Source organism: Solanum verrucosum, unplaced genomic scaffold (assembly GCF_900185275.1).
Source record: "Solanum verrucosum unplaced genomic scaffold, falcon-dt-bn FXZP01000280.1, whole genome shotgun sequence".
NCBI lineage: Eukaryota > Viridiplantae > Streptophyta > Magnoliopsida > Solanales > Solanaceae > Solanum > Solanum verrucosum.
The window spans coordinates 829,080-850,589 of NW_026019982.1; the positions used below are offsets into that span (position 1 = coordinate 829,080).

The 21,510-nt window shown below is 29.0% G+C and overlaps 1 protein-coding gene across 1 annotated transcript; it reads right to left on the minus strand.

Moving 5' to 3' along the window:
• Nucleotides 1–2,598: 2,598 nt before the first annotated feature.
• LOC125817345 (transcription activator GLK1) lies at nt 2,599–6,444 on the minus strand. The gene is made up of 6 exons (XM_049496872.1): nt 5,834–6,444; nt 5,548–5,688; nt 4,718–5,098; nt 4,007–4,063; nt 3,487–3,636; nt 2,599–3,103 (listed from the first exon to the last, which is right to left on the minus strand). The coding sequence occupies exons 1-6, from the start codon at nt 6,350–6,352 to the stop codon at nt 2,954–2,956; spliced, it is 1,398 nt and encodes a 465-aa protein (XP_049352829.1). The 5' UTR covers nt 6,353–6,444; the 3' UTR covers nt 2,599–2,953.
• Between the last annotated feature and the right edge of the window lie 15,066 nt (nt 6,445–21,510).

Genomic DNA, 21,510 nt, shown 5'->3' on the forward strand with positions numbered 1-21,510 from the left:
TTGAAAAATGGAAGTTTTCGAGGAGATTCTAGGACATTATATTTTATGGGATCAGTGGCATTTGCACCCTCCCTCTTGAAATGCCACACTACATAACAAGAGATATCTAAAATGAAAAAAATCTAATTAAAATATTTAAATAAAAGTTAACATCTAATTTAAGAGATTATCGATAAATTTAAACTTATATCTGTTCATAGTGGTGACGTGCTAACAGAATCTTCATGTGGCCTACAAAAACTCCATGGCCGGGCAGACAAGGTAACTGAACAGGAAAAAGATAATTATACATATATATATTAATCATTTAAACTCAAAGTCATTTAATCATTTAAACTCAAATCAGTTTAAAATAATGTGTGCGTTACTATTTTTATATTTTAAAATATGAATTGGTGGCTTCTTTTGACCCACGCCAACATATTCTTTTTCATCCATCCCTATATATTTATTTGTATTTTTTTTACTTTTTTGTTTTTTTGTGTGATTTCAAATGATTGCATCCACAAGTATATCTAATTACTATAAATGAAAATTATTTATTGATGTAGATAGACTCGAGATTTCTTCGAGAAAAATGGCCTCTATGCTCATCATCATATATAAATAATTTTCCAACCAAATATGCCCTTAGTATCCACTCCACAGTAGTTACCATGTTTTCTTTTCAAATGTCAATTTAACTAATTTTTAGAGCTAAATTAAATTATATTAATTTAATATTTTGAAATTAATATTTGGATATTCAGAAAAATTATAAAAAAATTACTATTAGTTGCAATATTTTATTATATTAATACAATGGACAAATGCATCTTAAAATATTAGTCAAAATTCAAATAAGTTGATTATCGAAAAACGAAACGTGATAATCATTTAAATAGAAAGAGAGTGATAAGTCAAATAATCCTATTTTGCCATAGTATGAGATAATGTCTATATATATAGTTTTTTTATTTGGTGTTTGGAGTTCATAATGAAATCTTGCCTAAATTTGAATTGTTGTAGAGCTCACTCAAGATGGCACTCCCAACAATTCTTTTGTATATCTAAAACTTGAACCTAAGACCTCCGAATAAAAATGAAGCAGTTCCACCTTTATATATACGACTTTATAATTTATTACTGAATAATGTCAGTTTTTTTATGAACCGTGGATTAGTACATTTAGATTTTTGTTGGTTGAATAATCGTCAATAATCTCTACCACGTTTGTTATATATTATGAATTATTGATTGAGATGATAACGCAGTCCTTTTTGTCTTTTTGTTTTTGTAATCTTTTGGATTTTGATAGAAAGATTTTATCTCACCTAATTAATAATAATAACAATATGACACATATCTAGTTTTATGATTCATATACAGATTTCTATGTTTATTCCTTTCTTGGCATTTTGGCAAAAATGTATATATATATTTCTATCATAAATTTTTCCAAATAAAGTTGAAAGATAGTAAAGCACAATACAATTCTCTAATTTAATTTGTTTGGTTCGATACAAAATATATGGATCAAAAAAATTAATTTTCCTTGTGAATTTGAATATAGACTTTTATTATTTTTTTAGATAAATCTATACAAAAAGTACTAGGTCATAATAGTTATTAATAATTCAAATATTTAAAAATAATTATGATCAAAGAAAATATATTTTAATTATCCAAATAATAACTAAAGCAAACAAATTGACACGTATATATGTGTCAATTTTAATTATATTCCCTCTCTCCAATAATACTTGTCCATTATTGACTTTGCATATTCCTTAAGAAACTATAAATATAAAGATAATTTTACTATATTATCCTTGGAATATAATAAATACAATATCTTGAAAAACGTAGTAGGAAAATGATTGTAATTAATTATGAGGATAAATTAAGATTATCAAAGTATATAATTATCTGTTGATTTCATAAAGTCGACAAATATTATTGCTGGACGGAAGGAATAATTAACTGGAGGATCATCATCTTAGAACCACAATTTCTATGAAATCTCTTGCTTATATTATTAATAATAAAATCAAAATCCTTTGCTGTGAGAGGGAAAAAACAAAAATACTATGGTGGTCATATGCAGTTCTTGTTTTTTCTAAGGCTCCTTTTTATTTTCTATGCAACTATAATCATAAATATTAATAGTTCCATGTGAATGAGAATGACTCTAAAAGTTGGTTAATTAAGGGTGCTTAATAATTTGAAGGACTTTATGAACTCAAATTAATTACTCCATAGTCGTATTCATGCATGGAAACTCAAACATATCAACTAATTGAGTGTTCTTTTAACTTTTTTTTCTTGAATAATTATTCGTAAGATTGATGGAGAACTTTCTTTTTTTCACCAAGCTAAATCTTTCGTTCATTGTATGCTTGCCTCTTTCATGAGGTTGATTTCTCGTATGATCACTCAATTAATAGTTATTATATATCTCTGGAAGTTGTCATTTTCTTGATTCTAATTTTCTTTAACAAAGAAAAGAAAGTTACTATTAATTGAGTGACTAATAGCTATCAGATCGATCGTAATATTCAATAACACACCAGTCAAGATAAAAAGTAAGGAATTAATTAAAGAAGAGAATCTTGGAGATAACAAGTTTAATTACAAGAAGCTCTTGCTATTATTATCATGATATTTCTCAAACCGGTGATAACATCATCACAAAAACCCCAACGGTTAAGTTAAAACATGTTCTTGTACATAGCAAAACAAGAACAAATTAATTAAAAGTTTTCTTATATATATATATTTGAGGTAAAAAAAAAACTGCATTAATTTAGACGATGATGTTGGTGATGATATACGATCCACGTCGAATTGATCATCTTCATGCATCTAAATAAGTGCAGGAAATGTCGTCGAATTGAAGGGCTACTTAGTTACGTACCCTAAGTGAACCCCAAAAAATCCACCTGCGTTTTGCTAGCTGCCTCATTAAAAACGACTATGCACAAGTTGGTGGTATTTTAGGTACCCCTTGACGTTGTAATTCGCCGAGCACGCTATCGACGGCCGGAGGTTTGAGTCCGAGGGGAAGTGGAAGCCATGGCTTTGATAAAACATCTCCAATGGCTGCATCTATGCTCTCCTTTGACTGTCCATAAATAAGTTGTCAATAAAACTTGAACAAATATTGAAGAAAAACTAAATTGAACATGAGCACTAATAATACAATGACACCTAGTTCAACAATGACCTAAATGGGAAAATAAAGATCTTGAGTGTATATATATATACGCAGTAAAGATTTAAGTTATATATACTGACAAGTAATGCAAATAATTTTCATACTATAAATATGTTGAACAAGTAGACACACATCGTGTGAGATACACTCAAACTGATTTTGTAGGACGTGTGTCTACTTGTGCACATCCAAAATTAGAAGACATAAATGTCTGCTGAAGTCTGAAGCCGAATTAAAGAGCATGCTTATATATTACGTTAAAAAATAAAATTATTGAGAGAGGGGCATACAGGATGAAAGTCGCATGGAGGTTTAGGTAGAGGTTGTGCTGGAGGAGTAGCGGTACTTCGAACTCCAATATTAGAGTGGTCTACTTTGTACATACCATGCGACGATACGGGTGGTATGCCCGGTACAGGAAGATGAACAGCCGGATATCTCTGCACCACAATTATTTTGTTCAGACTATATAAAGCCAAAAAAAACATGCAAAAAATATATATGCCAAAAAAAACACCACATGGTCTCTATTTACATAATTCCAAAAGTAATCAGTAAAATATATATTCAAACTTCAAAATATCATTTTTTTTTTCACGTTTCAACTAAATCTATATATGATCAAACACTAGCTTCAGATTCGAACCTTAAGATTATAAAAATTCCTAATAGGAAGCAATTTTCTATTTTAATAAGTCTTGTACATTACTTCGAATTAGCTGAGGTCCCAAACTAAGTATCGTTTACCGAGTGGAAAATAAAAAACAATATTCAAAAGAGCAATGATTAATTGATTGAACATATAGTTACCGTTGGTGCTATGGGTGCCGGAAAGTAAGGAGTTCCTGGTGTAAGAGAATTTTGTACCTGCACAATAATACAAAAGGAGAATTTATCATTTAATCATACATACAATCAAACACAATTATTAATTTTCTGTATACTGTCTAAACGTTTTTTATGCCAAACTCGTTGTAACTAAAAAAACTATTTTCACTATGGGTTGTTCAAGTTATTTGTTTAAATTATTTCCAGGTTATACTTGCTAGATTTAAACAATTCACACCGTTGTAGTTCAATATCTTAGTTGATTATTGAATGTCATATATGGAGCTCCAAATATACGTTATCGAGATGGGATGGTTGTTGAAGTGTGCGATCATCTCATCTAAAAACTTAAGCTCTTACAGAGAGGAAATGTGCCTGCTCTGATACCATGTTGAAGTATACGACCATCTCATCTAAAAGTTTAAGTTATTGGAGGAAGCATACTTTTATTAATAATATTCTCAACAATGGCTTCCTATAGCATTCTCTCTCTCTCCGAGCTACGTAAATAAAAGGGAGCTAGATCTATCTAGTACTTATATCTTTTAGATGTGATGCCCACACAATTCAGAAACACTCCAGAACCAAAGCAGACAAAAGTCTTGGATTCGAGTCTCCTACCAGTCATTACTAAAAGAATATAATCAAGTTAGAAAACATGTCAAGAATATTATTAAATAAAAAAAAACTTACCCGTTGAAGGTGTGGATGCCAAAATGAAGGATCTGAAGGAGGTGGAGGATGAAGATGAGGAGGAGGAGCCCATGCTGGTGATGGATGTTGTGGAGACGGCGAAGGTGCTAGATGTTTAGGCCATATGTGCATATATGATTGGTCGACAGATGGATGACCCCATACATGTAAGGGTCTAAAATGATGAGGCATTGGAGGTGCCATAGGGGGCGGAAGAGGAGGAGGAGGAAAGCCAATTGTTGGTGCAGGCCACGGCTTCATCTCTCTCTTTCCTCCGCCCCCTCCAACCACGGGTGCACCTCCATAGAGTTGCCTTCTGTGGCTCCAACTCGCCGCCTCCGCTTCTCTTGCAAGCAAATGTTTCCTATGGGATCGATATTTCTGCACATTTTTCATCAATTAGTTCATATGTTTGACATGTTTTATTCAGATCTAAAGATAATTAAGACTACTGATAATTTAGAAGAATCTGAATAAAACGCGTTAAATTTAGAATTCAGATATGCTCTTTTTGGTGCCCTAAAATGTTTCTCCTTTTTAAGTAAAGTAAAGAAACTTTCCAATTTTCAAATAATCATATCTGTTTTTCTTTTTTTTAAAACTATATAATATACCATTTGGGGTAGAGAGAACAATGCAAAAAAACTAACAAATTCTAGTAGTACTACTTTTTCAGTTTTCATCATTGTCTATTATTATTCTTTTTCCCAAATGCAATGGAACAACTATAAGGACCATTTCATTTGGCATCAATACTAAACCAAATCTACAGAATCATATAGTAAAAATTTCGAAAATTAATAAAAAAAGTAAGAATATAGTTTTCATACTTGAAGATGACTTGCAATATTATGACGAGTGAGACAATCAATTCCCATAATCTCCAAAATTCTTGATGGGACTGCCTTATCTACACCTAGTTGCTCTACTGCTTGTACAAATCTTCTGTGCAATTCTGGCGTCCAGTCCACCTTCACACAATTCAATAAAAAAAAATTAATTTCATCGATTTGATACTTAGTTAATTCATCTAAGTCATTGTAGCATTAGACATCTACGATTCTCGTGATTCAACTGATAGAAAGAACTGATAATGTAAAAATTATTTATACTGACCTTCACTTTCCTCTTGCCTGGAAGATTATTATTCTTGGATGACTTTTTACCTTTATCACTTTCTTTTGGGGTAATTATATTCTGATTCACTTGTTGCGTAGATTCTTCACTTTTTTGAGTACTCACAATTTCTTCTCCTTGATTTAGGCTCGTTGTTAAACCCGAACCTACATCCGATGCTGAAAACGAGCCTGTTTTTTCTATTTCTTCTTTTCTTTCTACATTTTTTATAGCAGTAGTAATAAAAGTGTTATTACTACTGCTATAATTGTTCACATCAGACTCATCGCCACTGCTTACTGAAAATTCTGCAAGGATTTCAGTATCCATTTCCAAATCGGGAAGTATATCTCCATCACTGATCCCAACAAAAAGGTCATCAAAATCAATGCTATCGAGTAAATTCTCCCCCATGAAATCGGAGAAATCATCTCCTCCACCTCCACCTCCTCCTATCGCGAAACTTTCCATCTCATTACCTCTTGCCGTTGTGTTACTAAAAGGTGACACAGCTAGCATTATAAAAAAAATACGTATATCGAACTTTTGCCTTGTGAAATTAGCTTTGCATGCCCTAAATTGGAGCACGAAAAGAGGTAAGATGAAAGAATTATTATAAAAACGCGAAGCTAGGGAAATGGTTGAATTTTTTGCTAGTGGAATAGAGAGTAATATACCCAAAATGGTTTTTTTTATATATATTTGATTTAGAGAAATGTCATTTTATTTCCTTTTTGTTGTTGTTGTAAGTGGGGGAGCGTGGAGAGTGAGAGATTTATTCTACACCACAATTTGAGTAAAGAGTTTGTAATTTTCTTTTTGTTTTGTCTTATACTTTGTTTATAGAAAGAGAAAATAAAAATAAAAATATATAGTATTAAAGGGGTTTGTGGATGGTCTTTTTTTGAACATACGAAAAAAAAAATCTATTTTGAAAAGTGCTCGTGAGCTGTTTTAATAGCTAGATTTCTTTTAGTATTAAATTGAGAGAGGCCTAAAGGGATATGAAAGGTTGCAAGTTGAAATCAGACATGGTAGGGTTATGTTGGAAGTGGATTTATATGTATTATGAGCTTATCTATATCTGTTGTTATAGTTGAAAAAGAAAAGGATATTGTCATTTATTTGATTATTTTGTATACTCAACATGTGTTTGCTTTAATTAGATTTTAACATTATTCTAACCTATAGTCTATCTCTGATTATTTTAATTATCGTGCTTACTTAAAATAATTGATGTGCAATAGTTGTTATGATAGAATATTAAGAGATATAATTAATGATTACTGTAGTTTTCATCTTTACATAAAAAAAAAAAAAAATCTTTAGCGACAATTAATTAATGATAAAAGTTTATTTACTGCTAGATATGAATTTTTAGTGGCAATTTAGCATTTTTTGTAAATATTTCTAAAGTGTATAACAACATTGAATCCAACGACAATTAACTAATGTCGATAAAGACTTTAGCATGCTTTGTTAATATGTATATTTATTGCTGCTAAAAATATTTTTTGTTGTAATGAGAAAGATCAATATGGTAAAAAATTAAATTACTATTTAATTGAGGTTAATACTTCTTTCCATTCATATTAAGTGAATTGTTGAGGTTTGACACACTCCTTAAAAGAAATATCTAATGACATAAATTAAAAGATTACTTTTCACTATTATTCTTTTGATTATTCTCAGTCTATTCTTTAAAAAATGTAACGTTAGTTAAGAATCTTATTTTTGAAATGGTAAAAAAATTTAAAAAAAATTGCCTTTTGAGTTGTCTTTGAGAGTGAAATTACAAAAGGTCCTAAACTATGATGAATAGTAAAAGTGGTCATGACATGTATGAATACACACAATTCTTGGCTTAAGTCATCTCCGGCTACCTAAAGTTGTCCGCATAATTCACTTAGACACTTCAACTTATCCCTGTGCCAATTGAACACCTTATTTGTTCAAAAGTCATTCCTATTAGATACAAAATGCTGACATGGCAAAAAACGTGTGCTTCACTTTCTTTGAGCGCGTTAAGTTATCAAAAAATAATATTTTTTCTTTATTTTACCCTTAACTTATGCAATTGAATTAATAAAAAAGAAAAAAATTAATTAACAAAAAAAAGGAGCAGTCATCTTCTTCCCCATCCCTGCATCTATTATTCCATCATTTTCATCATTTTTCTTACACACATGCGCACACCCCACCCCCTACACCTCTCTCTTTCTCTCGCCCTCTGCCATTCTTCTTCTTATTTTCCTTTTTTATGTTAATTTACGTCTCAAAATTTCGATGAAGCTCAATTTATTACATGAAAAAATATGAATTGATTTTTTTGGGAAAAAGTTTGTTATTTTTTTTTTCAATTCTAATAAATAGTTACTAATGGATAGAAGATGAAGGCAATGAGTAAAAGATATTCATGTTATCGAAATGAAAGAGAATGAGTATTTAACTTGAATAGATAGAAATAGTGTATTTTGTACTGCCGACGCCAACGAAAGAGAAGAAAGAGTTAGAGCGATGGTTTGCTGGAGTCGCCGGTGCCGACACCAGCTCCGGTGGAAGGGGAAACTAGAATTGGGTCTATCGAAGAAGAAGAAGGGAGAGGGGGGGGGGGGGGGCTGTTAATTAAAAAAAACTTTTTTAATTTTTTAAAATACTTTTTGGATTATTTAAATAGAGCTTTTAAAAAAAATTGAATACAATACCACATGTCATAATTTTATTGGTAAATCAATTTTGTATTAACGTTTGAGATACACGCATTTTTATTTTTCAACTGTTTGTCAGTTTATGTCAAATAGGTAAAAATTTATTAAGGTTAGAGTGTTCAATAGGTACAAGCCTTAGTTAAGGTGTCTAAATGAATTATGTGGACAACTTTAAGGGGCCGCAGATGACTTAAGCCATTCTCAATATAGCCAAATGAGAAAAGACATAAAGCCATCATTGAAGTTGTTTCAAAATTTCAAAAAGACATCTAAATTATGCTGGTGTTCTATTACTCCACAAAAATAGTAAATATCGTCGTAAAGAGACTATTTTGACCCATTTTCTCACCAACCCAAGAATTCTAATAGGAGAGTGATGCACACCTCATTTTAATAAATTAATTTAAATATTAATAAAATGCAGACCAAAAACTAAAATATTGGCACATCTTTGCCTGTAAAGGACACTTTCACTGCTTTCAATTTATGGGTTTCTTCAGAACCTTTTCAATTGATGATTTCAATTTCTTGGGAGGTGATTTGCCTCCGGATGCTAAAGCAAGCTTTCGCTTTTTGGAGTCGTCCATTTTTTCCGCTATTGTTATGAAGAGTTGAGCTTCTTTAATTTTTGGGGGTTGAAATTTTGCTAGGATTTAATTTGTGGCATTTTTTCATAATGAAACATAGACTCAATCATCTCATGGAACGAAATTCTAAAAAAAATAGAAGCTTTTAAAAATGAGAGAAAACATAATTTTTTTTTTTGCTTTGACCACTAAATTTGCACTAAAAAGTAAGTTTTCATGTTTGCATCGTATCACACACAACATCGAATCATTCTCGTCATTACAATATGATTCAAGATTTGTATTTGACATTATAGGAATGTTTTTCCTCAAAATCTAATCACAAAAGATAACTTGATTTCTCAATTTTTAAAGAAATTAAATCTTGACGACTGGAAATTAATAAGAAGATAGAAAGTTCTTATCTTTTTGGGTTGATTTCATTCAAGAGAGAAGATGATTTTATATATTTTTTTGAGTTTAAACCTTCAACCATGGATCTTTTTGAAAGAATTGGGGAAGATGAAGTATTTAAAAAAGATGTAATTAAATAATAGAGAAGGAAATGACATGTGGAGCCATTTTATTCGTTTTTGGACAAAAAAAATCACATCTGCGTGAATGTAAACATAGGGAGAAAATGGGTTAAAATAGTCTCTTTACAACGATATTTAATACTTTTGTGGGGTAATAGGACGCCCGCATAGTTAAAGTATTTTTTTGAAATTCGAGACAACTTCAGGTGTCACTTTATGTCTTCTCTCTAGCCAAATTAATGTTTACTCAACATGCACAAATTGAGGAGACTGTTTGTGGCTTCTCGTTTGTCACTATGAAGCAAAGTTTACACGATATCGATATCAGTGACAAAGTCAAAATTTTAATTAAATAAATTATATTATGCATTTTGTTAGAAAGAAGATTTCAAGAGTTATTTATTAAATTTTAAATTTAAGCTAATAAAATTATATTAACATAAATCATTAAATTCTATCCAAAACATAATATAAATTTTTAGCACCACCCCTAAAATTTACAGTCTTTTTAATGATGTTGTCTTGATGTCAAAAAATGGTAATATATGCTAGGGTTATTCATCGGTTGATTTTGAAATTCGCTTTCTTAAAATGTTATGTCAAAATTAAACCTAATTAAACTTAGTATGATTGAGATTTTTCTTTGCAATTTTGATTTTTTAATTACAGCTTGAGATTTTTCTCAATTTATCTAACATTTTTTTAATTGTATTTTTAAAAAATAAGGTTTTGCAAATAGTTATAAACTTATACAACTTAAAACTTGATTCTTTGTTGATTGTCAATATGATAATTCAAACGAATAACAAGAGCTTCAAACTCAAAGGGATCTTAAGTACCTTATATCTCATGTTGAAACATTCCAATTATGTTTGTCAATATTACTATTTAGAAGTTAATTAAGTGATAAATGATTAATTAGCTAAATTGTGTTTTCCATCTTGAGTCGTTTGATCATGAGAACTATTTATTTTTCTGAAGAATAATTTATTTTTTTTATTTCAAAATCAGTGTTTGATCATTAAATAACTTGAACTTGGATTCCAAATAGAAAATTGGTCCAACTTTGTTTTCCAATCCTGGTTTCATAAATTTCAAATAAAATTCTCATGATTACAGTTTCATTTGCAACTCCAACTTTATAAATTCTAAATAAAGTGAAAAATATTTAAACTCCTACTAAAATTGGAATATCATCAACTTGCCAAACAGATGTAGTGAGATATGTTGACCTACCCATTCTAAAAGAAAATGGTTATATCATAAAGTTTCTGGCATTTAAGATGGCCATACGCCATAATAACTGAACAGTCTCCATCAATTTTACGATATAACACTGGATAATAATTATAGCATCATTTTCTATTGAGTCATTTTCTTTTGCAGTCATATCCTTTTCTCCTTTTTAATTTTATTTTTCACCCTTTCTATATAAGCACCAGCAAATTAAATTTTCTCAAGTGTGGAAATACTTTTTTGATGTGGGTGGCGATGAAATTCGATTATAAAATCGCTATCTGATATCATGTTGAAGTGTGTGATGTGGCGGAATTAGAATTTTTATTAAGGGGTGTCAAAATATAAAGTAAAAATATATAAGCGTTATTATCGGGGAATGAACACACAACCTCAAGCAATTTTTACAACCCCATAATCACTACACTAAACCTTCAAGAGGTGTGGCTAGACCCCTTGCCCTAGGATAGCTTCACCCCTGAGTGTGTGATCATCCCATTTTTGTCTGCTCTGCTATTATGTTGAAGTGTATGATCATCTCATCTAAAAGTTTAAGTTGTCAGAGAAAATACATTTTTATTATTTAATAATATTCTCAACAATTATAACTTTTTTTTAGAATAAGACTTATACAACTGATGACAGTATAAAAAAAAAATTAATTAGATCATGTTATAATCGATTAAGATTGCGTTGATGGTATAAAAGTTATTTATAAATTATGAAAAAAATCTGTGATTCTATTATATAGTTTTTTGATAGATGTTGTAATAGTGGTCCTGCCAATTCAAGACCTCACGCCAGTTGTTTTTTCCACCGTTTGAACGAATACACTACCCATCAATTTTGACTTCTTTATTACAGTCTCTGCTTGTGGTCTGGTAACAGTTGTTCGAGATGATAAAATTAGTTCATAAAAATATGAATTGACTACATTTTAAGTTTAGTGGATTAATTTTTGATAATCAAGGTGAGTTTGTTCTACGGAATGATGCACTGGCCAATATCAGCGGTACCAACTACCAAGTACCTGGTACCATCCTGCTTTCTATGGGACACTATTTATTATATTTAGTTTTTGCTAGTTTTATCAAGATATATATACATCATGATTTTTTTTGAAGTTAATGAGTGCACGTGCACCACTATCTATATACGTGGGTCTGCCGTTGTTTGGTGGAGTACATTTTTTCAACTATTGTATAACTAATGTTCGCATTAGTTATACACTTTATTTGGTATTGAGATATCATATATGTATAACTAATAAATGAAAATTCCTAGTATTAGTAATGCAAGGGTTTTAATGCACACATTAGCATATGATTAAAGACACGATTATTCATCAAGACCTTTTCCACATTCTTTTCACTATATTTGTGGAGGGTATTTTTGTCGATAAATTTTAAAACAACATGCAATATATGTTATTTTCAATATGCTGAATCAAACACTACAAAAGAAATAATTTTAGCACAACTAATGCAAGTATAATTAACACAATTATTATTGATACACCACCATATTCAACACTATTCTTATACACCCTATCAAAATAGTCATCGATAATATTGGTTGAATTCCTAATGAGAAGGACATTATTATTGCTTAAGAATTCAAACAAAATTAAAGATGTGTTTTGGGATAGTGAAATAGTTCAATTTTGTATTATCATCCACACTGTGACCTTAATCTTATCTTATCATCTTTAACGATTTTTTCTTATTTTTGTTAAAAAAACAAAACTTCACGATCGAGAAATGTCAAAATGTCAAATTAGGGGGTTCCATCGTGTAAGAAAAAATATTTATTTGTATTTACTTGAGAAAAATTGACAAGAAAGTTCCATTTATATTTGCAAATAGGTTTGAGATGGTACCCTGAGATGTCCCTATGAGCAATTTTTATCTTTAAATATGCGAAAAATGAATATTTTTTGTCACATAAATAATAAAAATTAAAAAAAAATTGACGAGTAATTTTTTTTTAGAGAAATAAAAATATTTTATTGGTAAATAGTGCGGATACGATTTTGTTCCTTTCTTGATTCTTCTTTATAAATTTCTCTATAATTCGAAGATCATTAATGACGTATTTTTCAAACTAGGATAATTTAAATTTAATTTCCATGAAAGGATATTTGACGAGTAATCACATTTGGAGGTGTAGCTTTTTGCAGTTTCATCTAATTTTGGTCTATTTCTGGTCTTTAATAGCTTTTCTTAAGGTTGTGATTTGTTGTTTTTGTTGTGAGGCGGGGATTAAAGATGCTCACTTATAACAATTTTGAGGGATCAAAACATCTCATAGAAATAGTTGAAGGACCATTCTGATCTTTTTCCGAACATAAGGGACCAGTTTGTTATTCTTTTTGTATTTATATCAAGCAAATGAAGGTAAAATATCTCTCACACATAAACTATTTCATTAAACTACAGACTAATTACTTTTCTCCTTTCAAAATAAGTGTCATTTTAGCAAAAATCACATCTATTAAAAGAACAACAAATATAATATATAGTTTACAAAATTACATCAGTTTAATAAATATTTTTTGAAAATTGAACATTATTAAAAAGATAGAGTATAAGAGTATATAAAGTTGAACAAACATACTGATTTTTTACTTGAATTTCTAAATCGATACTTATTTTGAACAATTTCATTTTTTTGCTAAGATGATACTTATTTTGGATGAAAGGAATATATGTTTTAATTTTGATATTGTAAGTTATAAACAAATGAAATGGTTATCCAATTGCATTCTTTCTATGTAAACTTTTAGCAGGGCCGTCTCGATTATAAGATCACTAATTAATTGATACCCTAAATTATATATATATTGAAAAGAATTTTCTTGGTAGAAAACATAATAGTTGCTATTTATTTTATTTAATTGGGAGGTCGTTGTAATAATTGAGAAATGAAATCGTGTTTAGCTAATTGTAGCATCCTTTTTTACATTACTATCAATTTTGGTGACTTATTTATATCTTGACGATTATCATGAACTCACATTACTATTCTTATAATTGCCGTTTTTATTTTCCTTTCTATTTTTATTCTCTTATTTTGAATATTCTAAATTTAACTAAACGGTCAGAATTTTTGCATTGTGCAAAATCTATTGTTGGATGCTTATAAAAATATCAAATTTATTTTTGGTGTACTCTTTAATTTTCAAGCACTTCAACACATCAGTACTATTTAAATCTCATTATATATCAACTTATCAAATCCAACACAACTATTTCAATGTCATTATATAAACTTCTTAAATTTTTTAGCCAGATTTTATTATTACTATAGCTTTATATTGTATTTATTTTATTATTTATATTCGTACGTTATATAGTTCGTGTATATTCTACCTTCTCGTTCTTGGAACTTCAATTCTAGGATTATATTGAGTATTTTATAATTATTCAATTTATGTATGACAATTTAAAAAATAAGATTTTTTTATGATGTTTGACTTTAGGTCTTCAAACTTTTTAAAACGGTAACATTATAGAACTAGGTGGTTGTTGCAATTATGTCTAACGACAGGCAACTAAAGAAAAAATAAAAAAGATAAATTTAAACAATGGACAAATGTACTGAATAAGAAGAGAAGAACATTACACTTTTTATTTATTTCTAATATGATATTTAATATTTCTATTGAGTATATATCGATTAAATTGAAATTTACACATTACTTGACCTATATCCAGAACAACACTATCAATATAAAAAAATATATTTCTCAAAGATTTGAACCCGTGACCTCAAAATTACGAAGAATTTTTTTTTCGATTAATCATGTTAATGAAAAATATTTTACTACTAACAAACAAGAAGTGAATATTTTGAACCACAGAATAAGATATATAATTTTTATAGGAGAAGTTTTCCATCCACTCGAGTTAGATTTTCTGGAGAGTTTTTTTGTCTGATACTTTAACCGACATAAAATTATTATATTATTTATTTATACTCTATACAATGAGCCCGTGCTATTTGTTACTTTATTTGTCTCTATTTATTTGAGTGATTTATAATATTTTTAACGTAATTTTTAAATAATATATGTTATTCTTTTTGTCCCAATTTATGTAGCACATGTGAAATTTTGAAAGTTAATCACATTTTAATATGTTTTCTTAAAAAATATTTTAAGTTGTTAATTGTTGTGATTTACAGAACTCTTAGCGTAATTTTCAAATAATATATATTTCTCACTCAATCTCAATTACGCAGTATATATGAAATTTCGAGAGTTCATCAAATTTTTAGTACTGTTTTTAACTATATTTTAGCACTATTTATATAATTTTCAAATAATATATGTTACTCACTCTATTCTATTATGCAATACATGTGAAATTTCAAAAAATAACCAAATTTTTAATATTTTAAATTGATTTTTAGTACTATTTTTTGTAGTAAATAGAGGAAGTTGAAGAAGGAGGGCAAATCGGTTAATTGACCGACTGGCCCTAAGCTCCTAAACATTCTCACTTCTAAATGCAAGCACGAGCACAATATCCGTTAAATTGTTAATTATTATGATTTCTAATATTTTTTACATTCTTTTCAAATAATATATGTTATCTATTTTTAAATACTTTAAGTTGTGATTAATAATATTCTTAACGTAATTTCAAATAATATATGTTACTCCATTTGTCTCAATTTATGTGATACATGTGAAATTTTGAGAATTAATATGTTTTTCAAATATTGTAAGTTGTTAACTATTGTGGTTTATGATATTCTTAATGTAATTTTTCAAATAATATATGTTATTTCCTTCATCCTAATTATACCGTTCGCGTAAAATTTTGAGAGTTAACTGAATTTGTAATATTTTAAATTTATTTTTTAGTACTATTTAAAAAGGAAAAAATTAAAATATAATGAAAATGGAGTGTATAAAAATAGGTGGGCCATCTTTGTGATAAGCCAATGAAGTGTGCTCTCAATAAAAGAAACTTAGTTATTTACGAGTAACTTATAATATATAGTAATGTTTGTATCAAGAAGTTGAATAAATGAGTAATAATCCTAATTTTTTTGTCTACCGTATGTATTTTCCTTTTCAGAAATCTTCTCCAAATCAAAATTTCAATATCAATGATTAATAATGAAATGAAGAAAAAAAATATAACAAATTTTGCGCTGCTAATTTTGAAGTTTTCTGTGTAATCAAATTAAATTTAAAATAGAATAAAAATAACAAGGAAAAATAGCTAAAATAATGCTCAAACTATGACTAGAATTATAGTAACACATGCTTTATACTTTATGAGGGACTTAGTAGCTCTAATAATATTTTATAAAACATTTTTCTGATATCTATGTAACGTGGCACAAATCAAATATCGATTATGAAAGGATATAGTTATTTACGAAATTTAATTTCAAGAGATTCAACCATTTTTTTCCAATGAAAAAATTGAAGGGTAAAGGAAAGGGTTTTCGTATTTTTTTTATTCGAAGAGTATAAATGATTGATAATAGATCAAATTTCTTTTAATCTATATGTACAAATGAAATAGCAAATCTTTAATTTGTTACTCAACTTATTCGATAAATATATATAAAAAAATACTCTTAAAAATATTCAAAAATCATACACAGAACCTCTGTAAAGTATAAATATGTTACTGTAAATTCGATCATATTATAGATTTTATTCTAATCATTTTTTATTAACAATATAATGGGATGTAGATATTGGATTTAAAATATAAAACGCTTATTTATAATTGAGTCATATCATTATATATAGTGTTTAGTGTAATTAATATTGTTTTTAATCAAAGGGTGTCTAACTGTATTTTAACTTGTACAATCACATCTACAATGTGATCTTCTTAAAGAGATTCTTGTTTAGGAGAAAATTTTATTATTTTGACACTTTCATCCTTTTTTTTATATATAATATTAAGTAGATTGTTTATCTTCGCTTTTATAAAAATACAAGTCATCAACATTTAGGAGTAAAATGTTTCCTAACAAAAGTAACTCTGTATTAAGAGGTAAAGCGATTCCTAACAAAGTTGACTCTATATTTAGGAGTAAAACACTCTCTAACAAAGACGACTTCATATCCAGGAGACTCAAATCTGAAACCTCTCATTAAGAATAAAGAAATACTTACCACTCTATCACAATCATTGTTGCTCCCTCCATCTATTTGTTTATTAGAGATATTTATTTTACTCTCTTCATCCATAATTTACTTGTCTATTTTTATTAAAAATACATATTTATTTTTACTTTTCTAATTTACCAAATGAAAACAAAATTTATCACTACTTTTCCTAATTTACCTTTTATAATTAATTGTAGTCATTTTCAATGTACTTTCAAAGATAATGAATTTATTCAACGGGTTATATAGTAACAAACTTATTATTTTATTAATTCTTCATTTATTTATTTATTTTAGTTACTGTATTTAAAAATTACGTAAAAATACTATAAATTGGAAAGAAAAAAGTATTTTTTTTCTTTATTTTTAAAGACGTGTCAAGTCAAAATGGACAGAGGAGGAGTAACTTTCATGAGCCAAATTTATTTTAAAGATGTGTCAAGTCAAACATGAACAACTAAACATGGACGGAGGAGGATTAACTTTCATCAGCCAAATTTATTTTTAAAGACGTGTCAAGTCAAACATGAACAACTAAACATGGACGGAGGAGGAGTGACTTTCATGAGCCAATTTTATTTTTAAAGATGTGTCAAGTCAAACATGAACGACTAAACATGGACGGAGGAGGAGTAACTTTCATCAACCAAATTTATTTTTAAAGATGTGTCAAGTCAAACATGAACAACTAAACATGGACGGGGGAGGAGTAACTTTCATCGGCCAAATTTATTTTTAGAAAAAATTATCCAAGTAAATGGTGGGGATCCTTAAGAAAAGGGGACCATATAATAGGAGAAAACTCTAAAGGCAAGCAGCAACTGAGTTTTGTTAGTACTTCTAAAATAAGACATACATGTCTTTGTTATTAGTCATGTTAGAAAATGAAATGCATTTAACAAAATGGGACCTTTTTTTATTTTTATTTTTTTAAGACAACAAAAATGGGACCTATTTAACAACAATTATTGCTCTTCTTATATCTTGTTTATTTGTCTAGGATTCCACAGTTCATTTGGGTCATTTTTATAAGAGGTCCCCTTCTTTTTTTTCCTTATGAAAAAATCCAAAAATGCTAGACTTGACCCACCTAACTATTTAATAATTCAAACGTACGATAATTTAATTGTTTTAAATCTTAATCATTTCCCAATTGGAGATTCAACATGTAACATCTTGTTAGGTTAGTTTATTTCCTTTTTGGTGAATAACTGATATTGTTGCCTACCTTTTGGAAACTCCAAAAAAGTGTATGTTGATTTATGTCTTGAATTTTAGTGGATTCGAATTACGATTCGATCAAAATATTTATGAGAATTTGTATTGCGTTAAGTTTGTACTGCTAAGTTAAGCACCAAAAAAGTGTATGTTGATTTGTGTCTTGAATACTGGTGGATTCGAATTACGATTCGATCAAAATATATATGAGAATTTGTATTGCGTTACAACTAAGTTAGCACCAAAAAAAGTGTGTTTATTTGTGTCTTGAATTCTGGTGGATTCGAATTACAATTTGATCAAAATAAAAATGAGAGTTTGTATATATTGCGCTAAGTTTGTACTGCTAAGTTAGCACAAAAAAAATGTGTTTATTTGTGTTTTGAATTCTAGTGGATTCGAATTACGATTCGATCAAAATATATATGAGAATTTGTATTGCGTTAAATTTGTACTGCTAAGTTAGCACCAAAGGTGCGACAAGATTTTTGTCAAGGGAATTCAATTTTTCTTTAGAAAACAGACATGTGAAGAGTTGAAAACATTAGAAATTATGGCTAGTAAGAATTGAACCTACAAACACTATAACAAAAGAGATATTTAGTAGTAATATATTTTCTTTTTAGCGATATATTTATTGTTGCAAAAATATTTAGCACCAAAGGTGCGACAAGATTTTTGTCAAGGGAATTCAATTTTTCTTTAGAAAACAGACATGTGAAGAGTTGAAAACATTAGAAATTATGGCTAGTAAGAATTGAACCTACAAACACTATAACAAAAGAGATATTTAGTAGTAATATATTTTCTTTTTAGCGATATATTTATTGTTGCAAAAATATTTAGCAGTAATTGAATTTACATTCAGAGTTAATAAAGTTTTAGCGACTTTTATATAGAATATTGACTATAAATACACATATTTATTATTGTTACTATATATGATATAATAGTAATTATATTATCACCGCTAAATAATTAATGCAAAAACCTTTAATGGTGTAGTGATAGGAATTCATAATCTTTTGGAATATTTCTTGGTATATTTTACTATTCCTTTACTGTTGTGGTTTCTATGGTCCAAATTGTTTGAAGGTGCACTAAACATCATAGAGGGAATTTTAATATCTAGATTGAAGACACTGTTGTCGCATTTTACGTACTTATTAATTAAGGGGTGGTTTCGTTACTTATTATAAAGTGAATTATTAATGCATGTATTAAAATAAATATTATACTAGTTACTTAATATGTTTGGTAGCATCTTAATTTCTGTGGACTAAATTTAGCATATTGAATATAGTGATTGGTTATCCGTTTATAATGCTACATAACTAATAAATTTTGTATAAGTTGATTATGAGTCAATTCATATACTATTTTATTCACATTAAAGAATAGAATGACTTATTTTTGTATTGTTAATATTTGGATAACTATACTTCTTAAGGTGCTAAACTTTTAAGTTGATACCAAAATGATCATTACTCTCTCAATCTCAAATTATACATTGTGACTTCTAAAAAATAGTGATCTCTAATTATTTATCATTTTAAAGACTCAAGACAAACCTAATTACTTTTTTTCCATTTTCTTGTGTTAGCTATAATTGTTCTGAAAAACTACAAACATTTTAATAGAAAAATATTTGATTTAAGCGTAACTTTTATATAGTAATTTTTTTAGCCAAGTTGAGAAAAGATGAATCATGTTACATCAACATTAGATGGTTGAAACATCATATTTACCCAGTATAAAAAATTATCTGCCAAAATCACATGTATTTTGAAACGAAAAAAGTAATATTAACGAAAAAAGAGCAGCATATAAACATAGTACATGAATTTAGTTTCAACTAACCAAAGTGGGACATAGATTCTTTGGTTAACAAACCGAACTCATGATATTTACAATACCTTTAGATATAAATAATTTAAAGTTAATCGAAATCGGGGGCAAAGTTAGGTGGGGTTTGTGGGGTTGGACGAACCCACTAACTTTTCTGTAGACTCTGTATTTATATTAGAAAATTAAATAAATATACATGTATATTAACTTGTGAACCCCTAACAAAATTGATTGACCACTCAGTGATAAGAAAGGGACGGGGGAAATACTTTTCACACTAGTGTTGTGGATTTTCAAACCCTACACGTAACATTTTTTTTTAAAAAAGTATGTTTTGCAATATTTTTCTCTTTTGTCTTAAAATTTTGAACCCCGAAATTTCTAATTCTGACTTCGCCGTTGATCAAAATTATTGAATCCGTACGTAGATCCGCCTCTTGAGAAGGAAAACACAATATTAATAGTCTCGTGAAGATCATATATAGGCACAGTAACTAACACTGGGCTCTATTAATATATTGTTGGTGTATAAATGGGGTCCTTGTGTTGATGGGAGAGTACAATCTTCATTTAAACTGCTGGCCACCAGTTTTAAGTCATATTTATTTTATAGTACCAAATGAAAGATATATATGAGTGTGTCAAACACAAAGCATTTACTATTTGTTTGATGCTATTCACAAAACATCTTCTCAACTCTCAAGGTTTGTCTCTGTTTGACACCCCCCACCCCCACCCTCCAAAGAGGTTGATGCTTCATTTTCACATTATTTTTTTATTTTTCTTGCAACCTATATATTGACGAGACTATTAATCAATATCATGGAGTGGGGAGTGGGATTTTTTTTTAAAAAAAAAAATGAGGAGGAGGGGGGACTCTTTGTTTGAATGGTTGTTACGTATTGTAACGGTCCAATGTCCTAGAGATATTGTCCATTTTGGGCCTAGGTCTGCACGACTTTAAAACGCGTTATTAGTTTGTAAAGCCTGCTTATTTGTATACCCTACATCTCTCATATGTTTTTGCCGATTTGAGACTTTTTCTCTTAAGTTGGGATGTCACATATATACAGCCCCTCTATGGACTCAGTGTCCTCGTTGAGGTTTGCCCCCATTGCATGGGATTTACCTAGACTCAACATTGAGGTTTGTCCCACCTAACTAGAATTTGCCTAAACTCAGTTGAACTCTGACTCACATCGATAAGGCTGACACAAGAGTGCTTTGATACCATTTGTAACGACCCAACTCACTAGTGATATTGTCCGATTTGGGCCTAGGCCCACACGACTTTAAAATGTGTCACTAGTTGGTAATTAAGGTTTGCTTACTTGTATACCCAACATCTCTCCTATTTTTTTGCCGATGTGGAACTTTTTTTTAAAGCTGGGGTGTCACACATATATAACGTATTATATTATAT